This window comes from Chiloscyllium plagiosum, chromosome 7 (assembly GCF_004010195.1).
Source record: "Chiloscyllium plagiosum isolate BGI_BamShark_2017 chromosome 7, ASM401019v2, whole genome shotgun sequence".
NCBI classification, from domain to species: Eukaryota; Metazoa; Chordata; class Chondrichthyes; order Orectolobiformes; family Hemiscylliidae; genus Chiloscyllium; species Chiloscyllium plagiosum.
In genome coordinates, this window is record NC_057716.1 from 6,504,810 (window position 1) to 6,528,371 (window position 23,562).

General features: G+C 41.2%; 1 protein-coding gene across 3 annotated transcripts in view; it reads right to left on the reverse strand.

The window, feature by feature from the left end:
* LOC122551279 (protein boule-like) overlaps nt 1-23,562 on the reverse strand; it is a 157,293-nt gene that overhangs the window by 6,534 nt on the left and 127,197 nt on the right. For all 3 annotated transcript variants that reach the window (XM_043692928.1, XM_043692929.1, XM_043692930.1), the window contains exon 10: nt 23,374-23,472. In XM_043692928.1, coding sequence (XP_043548863.1) covers nt 23,374-23,472 — 99 coding nt within the window. The remainder of the gene's footprint in view (nt 1-23,373; nt 23,473-23,562) is intronic.

Sequence of the window (23,562 nt, forward strand, 5' to 3'; positions counted from 1 at the left end):
TGGATGGAGGTGAGGGAGGAGGTGTGGGCGCAGGTTTTGCAATTCCTGCGGTGGCAGGGGAAGGTGCCAGGAAGGGAGGGTGGGTTGTTGGGGAGCATGGACCTGACCAGGTGGTCATGGACCACCTCTATGCTACTTTCTCCCCACCCCCACCCCGCTCTCACTTATCTCTCCATCCCGCAGGCTTCCTGCCTCTATTCCTGATGAAGGGCTTTTGCCCGAAACGTCGATTTTTCTGCTCCTTGGATGCTGCCTGACCTGCTGTGCTTTTCCAGCACCACTCTAATTCAGCCTCTAATGTACAAGAACACCTAGATCTCATTGTATTTCCCCTTTATCTAACCTGACTCTATTTAGATAGTGATCTGCCTTCCTGTTCTTGCCACAAAAGTGGATAACCACACATTTATCCACATTAAACTGCATCTGCCATGCATCCGTCCACCTACGGAGCCTGTCCAAGTCACCCTGTATTCTCATAACATCCTCCTCACATTTCACCCTGCCACTCAGATTTTTGTCATCAGCAAATTTGCTAATATTACTTTTAATACCTTCATCTATATCATTAATGTATATTGTAAACAGCTGTGGTGAAAGCACTGAACCTTATGGTACCCCACTGGTCACCGCCTGCCATTCCAAAAGGCACCCGTTATCACGACTCTTTGCTTCCTGCCAGCCAGCCAATTTTCAATCCAAGTCAGTATTTTGCCCCCAATATCACGTGCTCTAATTTTGCTCACTAATCTCTGCTGTGGGACTTTATCAAAGGCTTTCTGAAAGTTCAGGTACACTAGATCCACTGGCTCTCCCTTGTCCATCTTCACTGTTACATCCTCAAAAAACTTACAGAAGATTAGTCAAGCACGATTTCCCCTTTGTAAATCCATTCTGACTCTGGTCTATTTTGTGACTGCTATCCAAATGAGTCATAATTTCATCTTTTATACTTGACTCCAGCATCTTTCCCACCACTGATGTCAGGCTAACTGGTCTATAATTCCCTGTTTTCTCTCTCTCTCCTTTCTTGAAAAGTGGAACATAAATAGTCACCTTCTGTAAGAGGTAATTTCGGTTTAAACTTTAAGATGTGCCTGGACCACAGACTGATCTATAATAAAAGACAAAACCTTTGTTTCTTTTCTAACAACCATTTTATATACTCAAAAGTAGAGTAGTTTAAATTGTGCAGAATGCTGACAATTTGTGAGCTATAGTAAAAGCATGCAGGCTCTTGATTAATGAAGCCATTCACACAGCAGAGAAGGATGAGTCCTTCGCTGATAAGACTCCAGGATGGGAGTACACTTGAGACATCTGTTTAAAGCTTTTGACTGATAAGACTACAGGGTGAGAAAAACAACAAACTTTGGAGACTCTGGAGCCTTTTGTTGCAGACTTTGTGATAAAAATAATGATGTTTTTAAGAATGTGAACCTCATGGCTTGTTGGAGCCAAGGAGAGGAGGGACTTGTCCTATAAATAATGGAGACTTTGTAAGCCTCAGCGCGCCTTTTCTTTAAGGGTGCCCGACTCTGCAGACTTGACTTGTTAATAAAACTTTGTTTTCCTGAATTTGTCTAGAGCGATTATTGAGAAGCGATTTTCGTTTCTAACACCTTCCAATCTGAAGGAACGGATCCTGAATCTATAGAACATTGGAAGATGATTACCAATTTGTCCATGATTTCTAGAGCCACCTCCTTACATAGCGTGGGATGCAGACCATCAGCTCCTGGGGACTTATCAGCCTTCAGACCTAACAGTCTATCCAACACCATTTCCTGCCTAATATAAATTCCCTTCAGTTCATCCATTATCCAAGGTCCTTCAGCCACTATTACATCTGGGAGATTGCTTATGTCTTCCCCAGTGAAGACAGATCCAAAGTACCAATTCAACTCTTCTGCCATTTCCTTGTTCCCCGTAACAAATTCACCCGTTTCTGTCTTCAAGGGCCCCATTTTAGTCTTAACAATTTTTTTTTCTTTTCAGATACCTAAAAAGGCTTTTAATGTCCTCCTTTATATTTTTGGCCAGTTTGCCTTCATACCTCATTTTTTTCTCGCATATTGCGTTTTTAGTTATCCTATGTTGCCCTTTAAAAGTTTCCCAGTCCTTCGTCTTCCCGATCATCTTTGCTATGTTATACTTCTTGTCTTTTATCTTTATACAGTCCTTAACTTCCCTCGTCAGCCACGGCCGCCCCTGCCTCCCCTTAGGATCTTTCTTCCTCTTTGGAATGAACTGATCCTGCACCTTCTGCATTATATCCAGAAATATCTGCCATTGTTGTTTCACTGCCATCCCTGCTCGGGTATTGAACTATTGAACTTTGGTCAGCTCCTCTATCATAGCTCCACAGTTCCCTTTGTTAAACTGCAATAGTGACACTTCTGATTCTCCCTTCTCCCTCTCAAATTGCAGATTAAAACTTATCATATTATGGCCACTACCTCCAAATGGCTCCTTTACTTCGAGATCCCTGATCAAGTTCGGTTCGTTGTACAACACCAGATCCAGAATTTCCTTCTCCCTGATAGGCTCCAGTACAAGCTTTTCTAAGAATCCATCTTGGAGGCACTCCACAAACTCCCTTTCTTGGGGTCCAGTACCATCCTAATTCTCCCAGTCTCCCTGCATGTTGAAATCCCCCATAACAACTGTAGTAATACCTTTGCGACAGGACAATTTCAACTCCTTATTCAAATTACACCCTACATCGAGACTACTGTTTGGGGGCCTGTAGATAACTCCCATTAAGGTTTTTCTACGCTTAGACTTTCTCAGCTCTATCCATACTGACTTTACATCTCCTGATTCTATGTCCTGCCTCGCAAGGGACTGAATATTATTCCTCACCAACAGGGCCACCCTTTGCCTGTCAGTCTGTCTTTTTGATAGCATGTATAGCCTTGAATATTCACTTCCCAGGATCAGTGTTGGGACCGCAATTATTCACTTAAGTTAAAAATCACACAACTCCAGGTTATAGTCCAACACGTTTAATTGGAAGCACTAGCTTTTGGAGCGTTGCTCCTTCATCAGGTGGTTGTGGAGTACACGATTGTAAAACACAGAATTTATAGCAGAAGTTTATAGTGTGATGTAACTGAACTCATACATTGAAAAAAATATCTTGATTGTTTGTTAAGCCTCTCATCTGTTAGGATGACCATGTTAGTTTCACTTCTTTCATATGTAAATCGCAAAACGTTTTTAAAAGTGAACTTTAACAATTGGTGTCAGCCCAGATAATGTATTGAGTATTAGCACCTCTGTGTGCTGCTGTCTGTGCCATAATGTTTAGACTGATTCTAATTTAAAAAATGGATTAACAGCACCTTACATGGATTCATGCAGTTTCTGAGCAAAGTACAATGTAACTCTCGGTACAATTTCACCCCACTTGCACTTGCAGAGTTACATTGTACTTTGCTCAAAAACTGCATGAATCCATGTAAGATTCTGTTAATTCATTTTTTAGATTAGAATCAGTCTAAACATTATGGCACAGACAGCAGCACACAGAGGTGCCAATACTCAATACAGGGGAACCTCGATTATCTGAACAAGATGGGTGGCACTACTTCATTCGGATAATTGATTATTCGGTGAATTGATTAAATGCCTTTCCTTTGGGGCTTGGAGTTTTTAAAGTCTGCTCCTCATTCAGGAGACTGCAGCAGCACACAGTGCGCGAGACCCCGCCCCCAACCTCCCCCGCCCCCTGGCACCGCCCCCGCTCCCACGACTGTCCAACACCTCCCCGTGCCCCCTCCCCTGCTCCCTGGACACCGTCTCCTGCCCCCAACCGTCCAACACCGTTCCCCCATCCCAGTCCAGCACTGCCCCTGCCCCTCCCCAGGGCAGTGGCTGCCTTTGTGGGGTAAGTCTCCAAATAGTGCGCACACACATACATACGCACACACACACACACGCACCCACAAACACAACTTTTCACTGCAACGTTTTGACAGGTTCCACCTCTGCCCTGTACAGGACAATGTTGATCAGATTATCTGAGGAAAAGGGGTGTTTAAGGTACACCGCTCTGTAGAACTCCAGGGAAAGTATGGAGAGAGAGAGAGGGCGGGAGGTCAGTCATTTGGAGATGGTGCCTGTTTAATCACTGTAAACAAAAGAAGCGATCACTGTTGGAAACACGTCTTTGATGCAATGTTTCTCATGGGACCTTGATTCTCCTTCGCATAATCTGATTTTCGGATAATTGGTATTCGGATAATCGAGGTTCCTCTGTACATTATCTGGGCTGACACCAATTGTTAAAGTTCACTTGCGAATGTAACTTTAAAAAAAAGTTTTGCGATTTATATATGAAATAAGTGAAACTAACATGGTCATTCTAACAGATGAGAGACTTAACAAACAATCAAGGTATTTTTCAATGTATAATTTTAGTTACATCACACTGTAAACGTTTGCTTTAAATTTTGTGTTTTACAATCGTGTACTCTACAACCACCTGATGAAGGAGCAGTGCTCTGAAAGCTAGTGCTTCCAAATAGACCTGTCGGATTATAACCTGGTGTTGTGTGATTTTTCATCCCAGTCCAACACCGCCATCTCCAAATTGCAATTATTCACAATTTACATGGATGACTTGGAGTTGGAGACCACCTGTAGTTGGTCAATGTTTGCGGATGACATAAAGATGAGTGGTAGAGCAAAGTGTGCAGAGGACTGTGAAACTTTGCAAAGTGATATAGATGGTTTAAATGAGTAGGAAAATGAGTGGCAGATGGAGTACAATGTTAATAAATGTGAAGTCATCCATTTTGGTAGGAATATCAATAAAAAGGACTATTAATTAAATTCTAAAAAATTGCAGCATGCTGCTATGCAGAGGGACCTGGGTGTCTATGCACATGAATCACAGAAGGTTCGACTGCAAGTACAGCAGGTAATTAAGAAGGCAAATGGAATTTTGTCCATTGTTGCTAAAGGGATTAAGTTTCATAGTAGGGAGGTTATGTTGTAGCTGTATAGGGTGATGGTGAGACCCTGCGGGCAGTTTTGGTCTCCTGACTTGAGAGAGGATGTACTGGCACTCGATAGGATGCAGAGGAGGTTCATTAGGCTGTGCTGGTAAAATGGATACAGAACTGGCTTGGTCGTAAAGACAGAGAGTAGTGGTGGAAGGGTGCTTTGCGGAATGGAGTTCAGTAACTGATGGTGTTGAGGGGGTTGGCTTATGAGGACAGACTGAATAGACTGAAATATTATTAATTGGAATTTTGAAGAATGAGCGGCGATCTTATAGAAATGTATAAAATTATGAAGGGAATAGATAAGATAGAAGTAGAAAGGATATATCCACTGGCAGGCGAAACTAGGACAAGAGGGCATAGCCTCAAAATTAGGGGGTGCACATTTAGGATTGAATTGAGAAGGAACTTCTTCACCCAGAGGGTTGTGAATGTATGGAATTCCCTGCCCAGTGAAGTTGTTGAGGCTTCCTCAGTAAATGTTTTCAAAGCTAAGATGGGTAATTTTTTCAAAAGCAAAGGAATTAAGGATTATAGTGAGAGGGCGGGTGAGTGGAGCTGAGGCCTCAATAAGATCAGCCATGATCTTACTGATTGGCGGAACAAGCCCGAAGGGCCAAGTGGCCTACTCCTGCTGCTAGCTCTTATGAGCAGGACAACATAATTAAGGAGAAAGTGTTGGGTGTCTTGAAATGCATTAAGGTGGACAAGTTCCCAGGACCAGGTCAGATCAATCCCAGGATACCATGGAAAGCAAGGAAGGAAATAGGTGGGGCTTGAACAGGTATCTTTGTATCCTCTTTAGCCTCAGGCAAGGTCCCAGAGGACTGGAGAATGGCCGATGTTGTTCCTTTGTTTAAGAAGGGAAACAGATATACCAGGTAGGTGAGCCTGGCGTCAGTGGTGGAGAAGCAGTTGAAGAAGATACTGAGAGACAGGATTTATTCATATTTGGACCTGTTAGGGATAGGCAGCATGGGTTTGTGCAGGGAAGGTCTTGTCTCACCAACTTAATGGAGTTTTTTAAGGGGGTGCTAAGAAAGATTAATGAGGGAAGGGCAGTGGATGTTGTCTACATGGACTTTAGTAAGGCATTTGATAAGGTACCTCATGGCAAGCTGGTACAAAGGGTAAAGTGCCAGGGGATCCGGGCTGTGCTGGTAAAATGGATACAGAACTGGCTTGGTCGTAAAGACAGAGAGTAGTGGTGGAAGGGTGCTTTGCGGAATGGAGTTCAGTAACTGATGGTGTTACTGGGACCTTAGTTGTTTGCAATATATGTATATAAGTGATCTGGAGGAAAATATAAGTGATCTGATCAGTAAGTTTGCGGATGACACCAAAATTGGTGGAGTTGCAGATAGTGAGGAGGACTGTCAAAGGAGGCAACAGGAAAAAGATAGATTGCATATTTGGGCAGAGAAATGGCAGATGGAGTTTAATGCGGACAAATATGAGGTGATGCATTTGGAAGAACAAATTCGGGTTCAAATTATACAGGAAATTACAGAACCCTTAAAGCATTGATATACAGAGAGATCTGGGCATAAAGGTTCACAAATCCCTGAAAGTGGCAACACAGGTGGATAAGGTGGTCAAGAAGGCATACAACACACTTGCCTTCATCAACTAAGGTATCAAATATAAAAGTTGGCAAGTTATGTTGCAGCTGTATAAAACTTTAGCTAGGCCGCATTTGGAATTTTATGCGCAGTTCTGCCGCCACACTAAAAGAAAGACATTGATGCTTTGGAGAGGGTGCAGAAAAGGTTTACCAGGATATTGCCTGGTCTGGAGGGTTTTAGTTATGAGAAGAGGTTGGATAAACATGGATTGTTTTCACTGGAAAGGCGGAGACTGAGAGGCGACCCGAGAGAGGTCTACAAAATTATGAGAGCCGTAGACAAGGTGGATAGTCAGATTCAAGGCGAAAGCGGCTAAGTTTAGAGGAAACTTTTTCACACAGAGGTTGCTGGGTGTCTGGAATGCACTGCCAGTGGGGTTGTGGGAGCAGGAACGTTCGCAATGTTCAAGGTGCATCTTGACAGACACGAGAATAGTAAGTGAACAGAGGGATAGAAACCACGTATAGGCAGTAGGTCGTGGGTCAAAATAAGGACTAGAAATTGGCAAGGGCTTGGTGGGTCTAAGGGCCTGTTCCTGTGCTATTTGGCATTGTATTCTTGCTCTTGTACTTTCTGTCTGTACTAATAAATCCTAGAATACTGTGTGCTTTACTAACTCTCTGGCTAATTTGCCCCCCCTTCATATACACCCAGATCTTTCTGCTCCTTTTAAAGGAATACCCTTTATTTTGTTCTGTATGTCCAAGTTCCTTATACTGAAATATCTTGCTTCACATTTCTTTGCATGTAACCACCAACATGTCAATGTCAGTTTGACAACTTGTCTCCTCACAATTCGCAACCAAGTTTACTATCATCCACAAAGTTGAAACTGTCCCCCATACAGCAATGCCTATACCATTTATATCAGGAAAGGCAAGGGTCCAGCTAGTGAATCCTGAGAAACTCTACCTCAAATCTTCCTCTCGCCCAAAAAAATTCATGAACCATTACATTCTGTTTTCTGCCCCTCAGTTTTTTTTTGTGTATGTGCCATATGTAGAGAGGCAAAGGTTGTTCAGGATATTTCTGCAGGACTGTGTCCTAGGTCCAACCATCTTCAGCTACTTCATTAACAACCCTCCTTCCATCAATAAGATGGGGATGTTCGGTGATGATTGCACAACGTTCAGTGCCATTTGTGACTCCTCAGATAGTGAAACAGTCCATGTCCAATGTCCAGGCTTGGGCTGAAAAGTGGCAAATAAGATTTTCGGATTCTCTTTTACGTTAGCTGCCAAGTTCTTTTTATATATCTCTTATTTTCTCTTATTTGCTTTCTCATCTCCCTTTTGAACCTTTTCTACTCAGCCTGCTCTTCAACTGTCATTTTCTTTCTGCTTTAACCTAATTGTTATCCTCTATTTCATCCAGGACCTCTGGATTTCTTTGCCCTACCTTTATCTTTTAATGAAATATACTTTTGACTGTTCCTGAACCACTTCACCTTTGAAGATAACCCATTGTTCAGCTATAGATTTTTTCAGCAACGTTGCAACTATCCAGCCCAGCTCTATTCTTGCCACATTAAAGCAGATCTCTCCCAGTTAATTATTTTTACTCTGGATTATTCACTGTTTTCTTGACCATTATTCCAAACCTTCTGATACATGATCACTGTCCCTAATGATCTCCCACTGATACTGATCTAGTTGGTCCAAATCATTCTCACAAACTAGGTCTGCCATTGATTCTGTTTTCACCGAGACCAGGCACATAATGCTGCAGGAAATTTTCCTTAGCACAATCTAGGAATGCTTGTCAGCTCTGCCCTTTACTCTACCAATATCTTATTTTTACATTCAGATAATTAAAGTTCCTCATTATAATAACTCTAATATGCTTTTTACCTCATAATTTCCTTGCAGATTTATTCCTCTACAGCCTTCCTACTAATTCACAGCCTATTGACTATATAGAACAATATATCTTTTATATCCTTAGCTTTAGGCAAATCAATTCTCTGCTTGAACCCTCCAGAACATTTGTTTTTGTCAACACTAAAACACTCTATTTAATTAAAAACGCTACGCCATCTCCTCTAAAAATTGAAAGAACTGTAGATGCTTTAAAATCAGAAGTAAAAACAGAAATTGCTGAAAAAGCTCAACAGGTCTGGCAGTATTTGTCCAGAGAAATCAGAGTTAACGCTTCGTGTCCAGTGAGCCTTAGTTTTGAGGAAGGGTCATCGGACCCAAAACGTTAACTCTGACTTCTCTTCACAGATGCTGCCAGACCTGCTGAACTTTTCTAACAATTCCTGTTTTTGTTTACCGCTATTCCTTTCCTTCCTTTCTAGCTTTCCTGGACTCGTTGTGTCCAGAAATATTTTACACCCAGCTTCACTCTTCTTTGAGCAAGGTATTTGAAATGGTTATAACATAATTCCACATGATAATTTGCACCTGTAACTCATCAACCTCATTCACAATACTCTTTTATAATACTCCTCAGTATCCTGAGGAAGGGTCATTGGACCTGAAAACAATAACTCTGATTTCTCTCCACAGTTGCTGCCATACCTGCTGAGCTTTCCCAGCAATTTCTGTTTTTGTTCACAATTACTACTGTGTATTCACATATGAGTACTGTAACACCAGAATATTTCAATTTCTCCTATATTCAACCTCCACCATCTAACTTACTATTCTCTATTCAAGTGATATTTAAGTGCAATTTTGTGCACCGATATATTCTCCTCTGGTTCCCACTCTCCTGCTGATTGAGTTGAAACACTCAACAGCACAGGTGAAACACGTTGTTAGGAGCTCAGTCCCTACTCTGGTTGGATTCAACACATATAGCTTTTACATGTGTCATCTCCGAGAGCCAGCCCTAATATCACAGGATTCTAAAGCCTTTTGTCATGCACCAGCTTTCTATTAAGGAACACAGCTGTCCCATGCTCCTATTTCCATATTTACGACCATGTTTTTAAGGTCCTCTTTACTAATTTTCTAACTTATTCTCTAACCTCTGTCTGCGCCATCTACTGGTTGGTGACCATATGGAAAAAAGTAGCAGCATCCTTCTTACTGCATGGTCGCTATCCAGTAGAATATGAACTCGAGCTGATCACCCTTACCAAACAGAATGTCCTGAAGCTGCTTTGTGATATCTTAACCCTGGCACCAGAGGGGCAAATACAATCCTGAAATTACATTTACATCCCAAAGAAATGCCAGTCTGCTCCCCCTAACTAATCAATTCCCTACCAGCTTTGCCCTTTTGCTCTTCTTCCTTTATAGCTGAGCAACTTGTGGTGTCACAGGCCTGGCTTTTATTGTACTCTAACGAGGAACTGAATAGCAAGCAAAATTGCACTGCCTGACTGTTTCTATGAACTGCTTAGTGATCATCCATTCCCCACCTGTCTGCATGTTCCTATTAGTGGGATTACCTCCTTCCTAAATGTGCTATCCACCTAGCCATCTGCCCAGCAGATACATCACAGTGACTCCAACATTCAAGTTCCAAAACTCAGAGCTCAAGACTCTGCAGACAGTGACACTTGCTGCACCTGTGCACTTGGTTACGATAAGTGTCCAGAACTGCCTCGTGACACAGGGTGGGCATTCTACATGAGTGAGTTTCCTTGCATTACCTAAAGCTTACTTTTGGATTTCTGGAGACCACAGAGTAGAATTGTTCACCCATTACCTTTTTTCTATGTTTAAGAGTAAGAGTTAGAACCAATTCCAATGGAATGAAAAGCAATGGAGCACCTCCTCACCTCAACTCAAACTCACAGCACTCTGTGAGGACATCGATGGATGCGAGATGGTACCAAACATTGGTGACTTTCATTCCAGTGGCAGCAAAGGGGACTTGTGCCTGGCCACCAGGCCCAGAGCAGAACACTCAATAAGAAGGATTGCACAGTTGAAAATCTTTTCTTAATTTTTCAGCCATTATTCTCAATGTTTTAATTTATTTTTGTGTTTTAAGATTAAACAGGAAGTGTTGACGCCATACTACATTTTTCATTGTATTCTGTATTAAAATACATGTGACAAATCAATTTAGAATGCACAGAGTTGAGTCTCGCTGAAGGTCTTGTGCCCAAAACATCAATTCTCCTGCTCTTTGGATACTGCCTGACCTGCTGTGCTTTTCCAGCACCACACTCTCGACTCTGCATATGCAGTCCTCACTTTTCTCCTACATGATCATAAAAGTAGTTGACTTCTGGAGGAAACTAACAGCCATACGTGGAAGCTGTCTTCAGCCTTGTCTTGAAGAACTATAAGTTAAGATATACTGCAAAGAATCAAGTGCTGGAAATGAAAGATGTCTCTGGAGTCTCTGAAGGCTTATTGCAATGGAAGTTTCAGATGGCTGTTGGGGCTTGCTGGATAGTTGGCAGCAAGGGTTACTCCCCATGATAACAAGGTTTTGCAGCACGAAACAGATAATCACAAATTGTCAACAGTTCTTTCTAGCGCTGCAGGACTTCTCCATTCTGATACCACATTTTGTATGATAGTATGGCTTGCCTTGAATGCACTTTGTAGCTATCAGCCATGTTGCCAAAGAGCTCTTATGACTTACTATCCACTCTTGGTTTGCATTAGTGGCTGAAAAGCAGCTGGTTCAGGAGACTGCTTCAACACGATGTTATCAAAACTGCTGCTAGAATAAGAGGGTTGATTTGTCTGACTTGCTCCCTATTGACATAGTCATGCTGATCAAGGAAGAGTGGAACCTTTTCAGTTGTAATACAAATTGACATGTAAAATGTGCAGAGCAATGTATGAGCAATCAGTAGAATTGTGCCTACAGTATTGGGAAGCCTGTAATCCGAGTTCTTCTTCTGTCAGCTTCATTTTGGCAACAGAAAATTAACTGTATTTAGCTCACATTTTGATAGAGCAAAATGTCAAGCCGAGAAGGAACAAGACATTTTTAAAAATTCACACATAGAGATGTACAGCATGGAAACAGACCCTTCGGTACAACTCGTCCATGCCAACCAGATAACCCAACCCAATCTAGTCCTACCTGCCAGCAACTGGCTGATATCCCTCCAAACCCTTCCTATTCATAATCCCATCCAGACGCCTTTTAAATGATGTAATTGTACCAGCCTCCACCACTTCCACTGGCAACTCATTGCACACACACAACCCTCTGCGTGATAAATTTGCCCCTTAGGTCTCTTTTATATCTTTCCCCTCTCACCCTAAACCTATGCCCTCTAGTTCTGGTCTCCCCGACCCAAAGGGAAAAAATCTTGTCTATTTATCCTATCCATGTCCCTCATGATTTTATAAACCTCGATAAGTCATCCTTCAGCCTCCGATGCTCCAGGAAAAACAACCCAAGCCTATTCACCTCCTCCCTATAGCTCAAATCCTCCAACCCTGGCAACATTCTTAAAATCTTTTCTGAACCCTTTCAAGTTTCACAATATCCTTCCGATAGGAAGGAGACCAGAATTCCACGCAATATTCCAAAGGTGGCATAACCAATGTCTTGTACAGCCGCAACATGACGTCCCATCTCCTGTACTCAATACTCTGACCATTAAAGGAAAGCATACCAAATGCCTTCTTCACAATCCTATCTATGTGTGATTCCACCTTCAAGGAGCTTATGCACTCCAAGGTCTCTTTGATCAGCAACACTCCCTAGGACCTTACCATTAAGTGCATAAGTCCTGCAAAGATTTGCTTTCCCAAAATGCAGCACCTCACATTTATCTAAAACTCCATCTGCCACTTCTTAGGCCATTGGTTCATCTGATTAAGATCGCGTTGCAATCTGAGGTAACCTTCGCTGTCCACTGCACATCCAATTTTGGTGTCATCTGTAAACTTACTGACTATACCTCTTATGCTCACATCCAAATCATTTATATAAATGATGAAAAATAGTGGATCCAGCACCGATCCTTGTGACACTCCATTGGTCACAGGCCTCCAGTTTGAAAAACAACCCTCCACCACCACCCTCTGTCTTCAGAGCCAGTTCTGAATCCAAATGGCTAGTTCTCCCTGTATTCCACGAGATCTAACACTGCTAATCAGTATCCCATGGGGAACCTTGTCGAACGTATTTACTGAAGTCCATATAGATCACTTCTACCGTTCTGCCCTCATCCATCCTCTATGTTACTTCTTCAAAAAAACTCAATCAAGTTTGTGAGACATTCCCACACACAAAGCCATGTTGACTATCCTAATCAGTTCTGACCCTCTGGATTCCCTCCAACAACTTGCCCACCACCGGCATCAGGCTCAAAGGTACATAGTTCCCTGGCTTGGACTTACCACCTTTCTTAAATACTGGCACCACCTTAGCCAACCTCCAATCCTCTGGCACCTCACCTGTGAATATCGATGATATAAATACCTCAGTAAAAGCCCGTAGCTTCCCACAGAGTTCTAGGGTACACCTGATCAGGTCCTGGGGATTTATCCATGTTTATGTGTTTCAAGACATCCAGCACTTCCTCCTCTGTAATATGGACATTTTTCAATTGTCACCATCTATTTCCCTACATTCCATATCTTCTATGTCCTTTTCCACAGTAAACACTGGTGCAAAATACTCATTTAGTATCACCCCCATTTTCTGCGGCTCCACACAAAGGCCACCTTGCTGATCTTTGAGGGGCCCTATTCTCTCCTTACTTACCCTTTTGTTCTTAATGTATTTGTGAAGACCGTTTGGATCATCCTTACCCCTATTTGCCAAAGCTATCTCATGTCCCCTTTTTACCCTCCTGATTTCCCTCTTAAGTATACTTCTACTGCCTTTTTCTCTTCTAAGGATTCACTTGATCTATCCTGTCTATTCCTGACATATTCTTCCTTCTTTTTCTTAAACAAACCCTCAATTTCTTTAGTCATCGAGCATTCTCTATATCTACCTGCCTTTCCTTTCACCCTAACAGGAATATAATGTCTCTGGACTCTCGTTAACTCATTTCTGAAGTCTTTCCATTTTCCAGCCGTCCTTTTACCTGTGAACACCTGCCCCCAATCAACTTTTGAACATGTTTACCTAATACCGTTAAAATTAGCTTTCCTCCAATTTAGAATTTCAACTTTTAGATCTTGTCTATCCTTTTCCATCACTATTTTAAAACGAATAGAATTATGGTCACTGGCCCCAAAGTGCTCCCCCACTGATACCTCAATCACCTGCCCTGCCTATTTCCCCAGGGTAGGTCAAGTTTTACACCTTCTCTAGTACATATAACCATATACTGAATCAGAAAATTTTCTTGTACACACTTCACAAATTCCTCTCCAGGGGCAGCACGATGGCTTAGTGGTTAGCACTGCTTGTCTATCCTTTTCCATCACTATTTTAAAACGAATAGAATTATGGTTGCTGGCCCCAAAGTGCTCCCCCACTGACACCTCAGTCACCTGCCCTGCCTGAGTTCCCAAGAGTAGGTCAAGGTTTGCACCTTCTCTAGTAGGTACATCCACAAACTGAATCAGAAAATTTTCTTGTACACATTTAACAAATTCCTCTCCATTTAAACCCTTAACACTATGGCAGTCCCAGTTATGTTTGGAAAGTTAAAATCCCCCATCATAACCTCCTTATTATTCTTACAAAATACTGAGATCTCCTTACAAATTTATTTCTCAATTTCCCTCTGACAACTAGAGAGTCTATAATACAATCCCAATAAGTTGATTATCCTTTTATTATTTCTCAGTTCCACCCAAATAGCTTCTCTGGATGTATTTCTGGGAATATCCTCCCACAGTCCAGCTGTAATGTTATCCCCTATCAAAAACGTCACTCCTGCTCCTCTCTTGCCACCCTTTCCATCCTTCCTGTAGCATTTATATCCTCGGACATTAAGCTGCCAGTCCTGTCCATCCCTGAGCCATGTTTCTTTAATTGCTATGATATCCCTGTCCCATGTTCCTAACCATGCCCTGAGTTCATCTGCCATCGCTGTTAGGCCCCTTGCATTGAAACAAATGCAGTTTACTTCACAACAAAGTATCAGTCCTACCTTGTTCTCTGCTTTGTCCCTGCCTGTCCTGACTGTTTGACTCTCTTCTTTTCTCAACTGTACCAGTCTCCCTGGGTCCCACTTCCCACCTTACTAATTTAAATCCTCCCAAGCAGCTCTAGCAAATCTCCCTGCCAGTATATTAGTCCCCTTCTGATTCAGGTGCAATCTGTCCTTCTTGTGCAGGTCACTTCTACCCCAGAAGAGATTCCAATGATCCAAATATGTGAATCTTTCTGCCATACACCAACTCCTCAGTAATGCATTCATCTGTTCTATCCTCCTATTCCTACCCTCACTAGCTCATAGCGCTGGGAGTAATTCAGATATTACTACCCTCGAGGACCTCCTTTTTAAATTCCTGCCTAACTCTCTATATTCTCCTTTCAGAATTTCATCCTCTTCCCTTCCTATGTCATTGGTTTCGATATATACAATGATCTCCTGCTGGGCCCTCTCCCCCTTGAGAACATTCTGTACCTTCTCTGAGACATCCTTGATCCCGGCACCAGGGAGGTAACACACCATTCTGATTTCTCGCTACCACAGAAATGTCTACCTGTGCCTCGGACTAGAGAATTCCCTCACAGAATCATTCTCTTGAACCTGACATATCCCTCATTGCATTACAGCCAGAAACTTTGCTACATTCCCCTGAGAATCCATCACCTCACTACATTTTCCAAAACAGCATATTTGTTTGAAATGGGGATAGCCACAGAAGACTCCTGCACTACTTGCCTGCCTCTCTTATCTTTCCTGGAGTTAACCCATCTATGTGACTGTATCTGCAACTTTTTTCCCTTCCTGTAACTGCCATCCATCACATCCCCTTGCTCTTACAAGCTCCTCATTGCCTCTGTCTCTCCAACCGATCCATTCAATATAATAGAATTCGAAACCAACGGCATTTATTGCAGATATAATCTCAGTAAACTCTCCCCGAACTCGCAAGAACAGCATATCACTCTACTGAAGGCCATTTTTGCTTTTTCCAATCTGCAGACCCAGAAAATAGCATGGTCCTATTCCTCTGCAAAACACTGCTCCAGGCTAACTTAATACTTATGGCTTATATTTTTTTCAAGAGACATATCTCAATAAAACATATAATCAAGAAAGAACCTACTTTACTCACTACTGTCTTTATGCCTGTTTGATTATAAGACTACCCCACATGCAAATACAGGGATAGCACTAGAAGAATTGCTAATGAGTAGAAGATTCCAGACCAGGCTAAGTTTGATCTTCCTAGACCTGGAACTGAGGGTGAAATGGCATCAGGAATTTCAATACCAAACCCAAGACTCCACCAAGCGAAAGTGACAGCTTGATGCAGGAGACAATGTTTAGTACGAGAATCATGGAAATGGCACAGCATGGGTAAGATGCATGATAGATGTGAGATCAGGACCAATGACGTATTCAGTTTGGTCGGTCCTGAATAAGCATGTGGGCCATTTGAAAGCTTCAAATTCAGAGACAGCACAGGAGAAAAACTTACCCTGCTGCTCGGAGTGTTCAGAAATACTTCATGGACCCACTAATTCACTTTATCCCTCAAACATTATGAAGTCCTCTGAATCAGAAATGGACTTGACAGAAGTAACCACCTCAAGGTTTCTGCCTCTGGAAGATGAGAGTGAAAGCTGCTGAGGTGCTCCAGATGCAAGAGGCAAGCTCACATTCGTTACATGTCTCTTGAGTCAGATTCGAAGTTGGAGGAGCCTGATCTAGTGTAAAAACACCCAGGAGACTCTAAACGAATTTGTGCAGCCCTGTGTTCATGGACTCAGAGGGAAGCGAAGTAGTTATTGTAATGACATCAGCCAGATGGACCACATAGAATCTGAGTTCCCTGATTGGGGCTGTTAATGTGGTCCAATCAGGGAGACCTGGCTGATGTAACAGGGTGAATGTCAGAAATACTGGAACCCTGAATGCCTCACTCAGTAACAGATAGTGCCATTATCAAGAGCTATTTACTTTTGAATAAAGGGTGATTGGTGATCGGATTCTGGCTTCATAAGAGTTATTTCATAATGAGCAGCAGGATTAGCTGCATCTATTTTACTCTATTTAAGTGCATATCTGAATCGAAGTTCTTCCCTGATGCTGGCAGAGAAGAGTACCCATCAAATCAAAAAAAAAAGCACATGCTCTTTTCCTAAATCTCCATTAATAATTTATTCAGTGCTCTCATGGAAAAGAGAACCATCCAACTTGTCATTTGACCTCACGGAGATTTGTAAATATAATTTTAGGAAATGAGCCAATGCCTTCTTACTGTTTGATTTGCAGCCCACATGATTTTGATCCAGGTATCAGCCCGTATAGATGACTTAATAACGATGCCTGCAAATAATGGCCGAAAAAAGACCATTGAGCCATTTCCTGGAGATATTGTACAAAGAAAACCACTTAATACTATATACTTCAGGGTTTTTATGAGGTCTTGTTCCTATCTATACTAATGAGTCCTTTGTCTTACGTGCATGATTAGGCTTGTCCACACCAATTCCTTTCCTTGATACAAAGCTAAAACTGTAAATAAAATTTCAGCATCATGATTTTCTTAAATGGAACTGAGATATAAATACCTTAGAAACACAGGATGGACCTTAAAAAAAATGCCCAAGCAAGATAGAGTGGATCTACATGCCAAGCAAGATAGAGTGGATCTCCCATCAGCATATAATTAAAAAATACTTCAATACTGATAGGAGAGGTGAGCAAACTACTAGTTTTATAACAAAGAAAAAGATTCAGACATCAATTTGTTCAGAAGCCATATTAGAAGAACCTAAGAGTTATCTGCAGCTTCCAAGCACACTTCGTGAAAAAGAAGGCCACTGGATGGCTTACATTGACTTTATCTGACAAGAGTGAGTTAAGAAATAATCTTAGTAGTGAGATTAATTCTTAGTGAACTCAGAGTATGCACATTATTTCATAATATCTGGAATTAATAGTTGTAGGCACATGATAGGATTTAAATGGTAGCATTCAGAGTGATCTGCAAAACAGCTGATAACTGGCAATCATTCTGAAAAATTAGACTGCTAAAACTTAAAACTGTTCTATGGTAACATTGTCATAACCAGCTCATCAATTTTATGCTTTCATCTAGATCAACTGATCATTTAACTACTGCAATGAAATAGATTAGTGAGCATCTAAGACTTGGAAACCCGAAGACCAGACCTACCACATCATGTAAATCTTGCATACACTTAATAGCTGTAACCCTGACATCATGAACGTTGGAATAGAATTTTAGCATATCCCTTTTTCTAGGGAGCCACAGTGAATTAAATAAAATACCATAACGAAATTCAGAGCAGTAATCTGGCAGCTTGCCATTTGCTATTTTCTGCCTTCCATTCAACTTTGTCTTTGTTATAACATCCCTGTAAGCTCCAGACACAGACCTCCTCCATTACTAGTCCATGCAAGTCAGCACTGACAAATTAAAACAGTCTCACTGTATCACTGTGCCTGCTTTTGGACGAACTTACACATAACCCTTTAAGATTTCAGTTTGGAACTCAGGGAAACCCACAATTGCATGGTTCTGCTTGGTGTCTGTGCACAGTAGTACACAAACATCTCATTCATCTACACACGATGCATCTTACGACTATTGGTTTATTTTTAGTGATCAGTAACTTGCCCCCACTTGGAGGCTGTTGGCACCAGATTTTGCATTGCTTTTTCGTGTCCTAGGATAGGCAGATAGTTCAGAGTATTGAACAGTCAAAATGGTGGACATTTTGCTGTACAGCACAGTTTTACAAAAATGTCATCTCTCCAGCTAATGCAGCAGCTTACATAGGAAATATGTGCTTCATTCAACCAAATAGTCATATTTCTAAGTCAAAGGGAACCAGATATGGGGTGAAGAGGGACTATAAGGAGTTAGTGGGTACTGCTGTAGTAAGGGGCACGTGTCAATAGACAATAGGTGCAGGAGTAGGCCATTCAGCCCTTCGAGCCTGCACCAAGTAGTGTCATTTTATTGCAGGGGATTCGGCAGTCCGTCAGGCTGCGTCTTTGCAGTCTGAGGATTGAGTCATAGTGCTCAACTTTTCACTAAGGCTCCTTCGACAATTCCTTCAAACTCACAATCAATATCACCTAGATGGACAAGGAAAATGTGTAGCTAGCAACAGCATGGCAATGCACAAATCTATGCACCCTAAGGTTAAGTTGAGGGTCATTAATGGCTATACAAAGGGATTGAATGGAAATACTGGGAAGCTGAAAGGTCATTGGCAAAAGTCGGATAGCAACAAAACAGGGAAACTGAAGGATGTGGGATCATTATGCATCTTAGGGGAAGCGTATAAGTCAGTCAAGGAAATGAAGTTGAAATCATGCCATTATCAATCGAAAGTTATCTGCTCACTAGATTCAAAATGGTTGCCACACCTTTCAAATTGGTTAGCGTAAGTTACGTTTTCTTTTCGGGGCAGAGTAAAATTTGTTCAGTGATACTATCCATTTGGCAGCAAATTGCATTTGCTCACAGAGAGAGAGAGAGACTTCAGAGCTCTAAGAAGCAGAGGTACCCAGATGTTCGCGTGCATGAGTTGCAAAATATTAATATTCAGATACAGGAATTAATTAGGAAGGCTAATAGTATGTTATCATTTATTGTGAGAGGTAATGAATACTTAAGTGCAGAAGCTGTGCTTCAGGTATACAGGACAGTGACAAGACCACACCTGGAGTACTATGCACAGTATTGGCCAATTTATTTAAGTTGTGTTGGAGGCAGTTCAGAGAAACTTTACCAGACTAAAACCTGGAGTGGGGTTTCTTTATGAGAAAAGATTGTACAGGATTGGCTTGCATCTGATTGAGTTTACAGGAATAAGATGCCTTGATTGTAACATGTGAGACACTGATTTTTAAACAACAGACTGGGTGAATATTATTTTTTCTGAGATTCAAAAGTCCTTGGAACTCTCCTGAAGATAATGGAAGCAGAATCCTTGAATATGTTTTAGGCAGAGGTGGATAGATTCTGTTAAACAACAAGAGGAAAGGTAGGATAAGTGGGAGTTTGGATTTGAGGTTACAATTAGATCAGATCTCATTGAATGGTGGACTTGACTTGAGAGGCTGAATGGCCTACTCCTGCTCTTAACTAGTATATTTGTATGTTCAGTGAAACAGGGAACTAACAATGAATGACAGTAAGGCTTCAGTAAGCATGTGATATAGAAGTGTGAAACAGTGTATGTCTGTCATGAAAGACAGCAAGTTAAGAGGAATCCTGATGCACCTCCTTTTCATCTTTCCATCATTGGTTAGTCTGACCATTTTAGAGTTTGTGTCAGACAGCATTTAACCTGAGAGAGGGAGCGCTTGTCAAGCTTCTCTGGCAAAACATTATCCTGTCAAGAACAATGAACATGTGAGAGCTACCCACTTGATAAATAGAATAAATCTCCCAGCCTTGATAAACAGAATAAACCTTTGCTTTTCACAATGTGTGGACTCATCATTGATTTCAAATCCTCACACACAGATTGGTGTAAGTGTGGAAGACATATGCAGGCCTGAACCTGATGCATTCCTTATACACTGCAAAGTGCTATCCACATTAAAGTACTATGCATTAGCTGCAGTTATCAACATTGAGGTTCAAAGACCGATGATGTTTAATGTTTTCTTCAATCAAAAATTTGCTTGGTGAGAAGAGAACAATACTTGTTATCCTCGGAAGAGGCTGCTCGTCTCTCATTTGGGTGTGGATTAACCAAGTCCAACAGCGACAAAGATAATAGGTTAGACATTTTAAGAATGCAAGTGCATATATTATTCCAGAAGTGCTGGATTACTTACAATGAAACATCATCCATGTCACCTATGTGACCTCAGTCAGTTTATTTCTTCCTTTCCCTTTAAGTGTAGTAACGACATCTCCAACTGGCGTGGAGTGAAGCTACACTGTAGTTGGCCCTGTGGTTTGGAAGACAGACAGTCCTTCCCCAGGTGGCATCTGTCACAGATGGGTCCAGATCTATTGATAATGTCCTGCTCAGATGTGGCTCACCCTTATTTATTTGCAAATTCTGTAGGCTTTGGCATCATAGACAGGGGGAAGTGAAGCGGAGTGCCCCAAGATGTAGTTTTGGTAGTCTTACATGTGGCTCAGACTCACTATTGGTACTTGCTGTCACTCATCCTCCTAAGAGCAAGAGGAATCTGGAATGAAGTTGAGGCTGGTTTCTCATCTACCTCTTGCCTTGCTATTGATGCCGAACATCTATGGCTACTACATTAGAGTGCAATGTATCGTTCAGCTTTTCATGGAGAGGCATGAGACACATTTGCCAGACCACCACGGTATTGATAATGTTGGTGGACTCCTTTGTTCCATTTTATCGAATGCCTTTGACAGGCCTGCCATTCCATTCTCTGCACTTTGGCTAAATCAACAATGGCCAAAACAATAGGATTGTATTTTGCTGAGACATGAGCAAGTGCCTGGTCACTACAGAAAGCAGTGAGGACAAAACACAATGTTTTCAATAAGGAATTAGATATGGTTCTCAAGGCTAAAGAGATCAAAGCGTATTGAGGAGGGAGAGAACAAATACAGGGTATTGAGTTGAACGATCAGTTGTGATCATATTCAATGGTGGAGCAGGCTTTAAGACTCAAATGGCCTTCTCCTGCTTATTTTTTTTTCCTATTTTTCTAATGGTTAATTCTGGACATGACAGCTTTGGCAAGGGTACAGAAGAGACTTGCAAGAGTATATTCAGGAATCAGAGAGTACAGTCATGTAAACAGACTGGAGAAGGTAGGATAGTTCTTGTAGTTGAGAAGGTTACGAACATATTTGATATGGGTGCTCAAAATCAAGAGGAGTTCCGATAGAGTAAATGAAGGGAAATAGTTTCCAATGGCTGAGAATCAATAACCAGAAGGCACAGATTGAAGGTGAATGCCAAAAGTGACAACTTAAAAAAAAAAGATTTTTACATAAGATTTGGAGGTACTGGTGTTGGACTGGGATGGACAAAGTTAAAAATCATACAAAATCATACAGGAGCGCCTGATGAAGGAACAGCGCTTTGAAAGCTAGTGCTTACAAATAAACCTGCTGGACTAAACCTGTGTTGTGTGATTTTTAACTTTATTTTTATACAACAAGTGTTTCGGAATTGGAATGCTTAATAGGGTGGTGGGTACAGTTCTGATAGCTGGAGTTTAGGTAATGGTAATGCTACTGAATATCACTAGGTGATGTTTCAATTGCATCTTTTTAAAGACTGTCATTGTCAGGCACTTGTGTAGCATGACTAATTTACCACTAAAGGCTGATTGGACCTGAAACATTAACTCTACTCTCTCCATAGACACTGTCAGATCTGCTGAGTTTGTCCAGCAATTTCTGTTTTTGCTCCCATCAACTGTGTTTTTAGCTGGATGAGACACCTGACATAAGTTTTATGAATACACGCAAATTCAGTATAAGCAGTCAATATCATTCCAAATCCACCAGAATTACCGAAGCAATACAGTATTTCAAGCAACACTCAACAAGTAATTAGATCTCACGTTAAGTGCCAGGGTGCTGTCTGAATTATTATGATAATTTCCAGCTCTCAAATTTCTTCTTATCCTATTTAGCCTCAAAAAAGCTATACCAGCTTATCATGTGTGATAAGAATGTTTTTGGCATTTGGATGGAAGATAAACAGCACAGTTACCTCAATAATCAGCATGACCAGCTGCTGGACCTGATAGAAAATAGCAGGTAAAGGCTTAAGATCAATGTAAATGGTATTCAGGAAGCTGGCAATTTTTAAAAATTTTGTGTTAACAAATGATCTTGTAATATTTGATCATGTTGATTGCTGTTTACTATTTAAAGATGGTACTCATGTTTATTCCTGATAAATAGTTCCATTATTCTACATGGGATGGAGCTAAGACTAATAAGATCAGTAGCTGGGATTACCTTTGCTATGCTTTCTGAAAATGTCACATTAGCCTTAGTTGCAACAATTATTTGGAAAAATGACACTTAATGCCTAGCATTAGGACTCCCTATACCAATTCATTTTCAGGACATCGCCAAAATGGTCACAAAACTGTGAAATATGCATGATTTATTTTCCCTTTTTTGCCAATTTCAGTAAAAAAAGGACAAATATAAAATAGTCAAAGAAGAATAATAGCAAATTTGAAGTGTAAACTTTATTTTCTTCTCAATAGATGCTGCCAGATTTATGCAATTTCTCCATCACTTTGTTTTTATATAAACATATAACAGTGTTACCCACTGTTACTTGCCCATAACTAATTCCAATAAAGCAGAAAATAAATAATTAGCTAAGTAAAATACCTCATAATTCAGTGCTAACAATCAGATTACAAAAGCATACCACATTGGCATTACATCAGACAAACCCTGCTGAAAAATAATGGCATTTTCAGGGTACTTATTGTTACTAATGCACAGCCTGCCCAGCTAGTCCACTTCCAGCAAGTTATGGCACAAACTTTTCCCACATTGAAGAGTGATAATAAAATCTAACTAATTGTGCACACTTCAAGAATTCTCATTGCAGCAAGGCTTGACTGATTGTCATTAATATAAATTCCTGGTGTGTGATCATGTTATCGGAAAAAAAATAGCCTAAGTGTAACCTTTTTTTTCCTGTTGACTAGTAATCTTGTGGGAGAAATCAGAATGGTCAAGACCCCCTGCCCCCAAAAATGTTCCTACCTTTACTTGTTCTTGCTGCATCACAGGGGCTGCTACTGCCATAGGACTTTGAGTGTAAACCTGGTGATAGGGTGCTTGAACACTGTGATCCGGATAGGGCTAGGAAGCAATAAGATCCTATCACTGTACACTTGTAATTACTAGACAAAAAAGTGTGCATGCTCACAAAATTCCTTATTTCCTTTATTA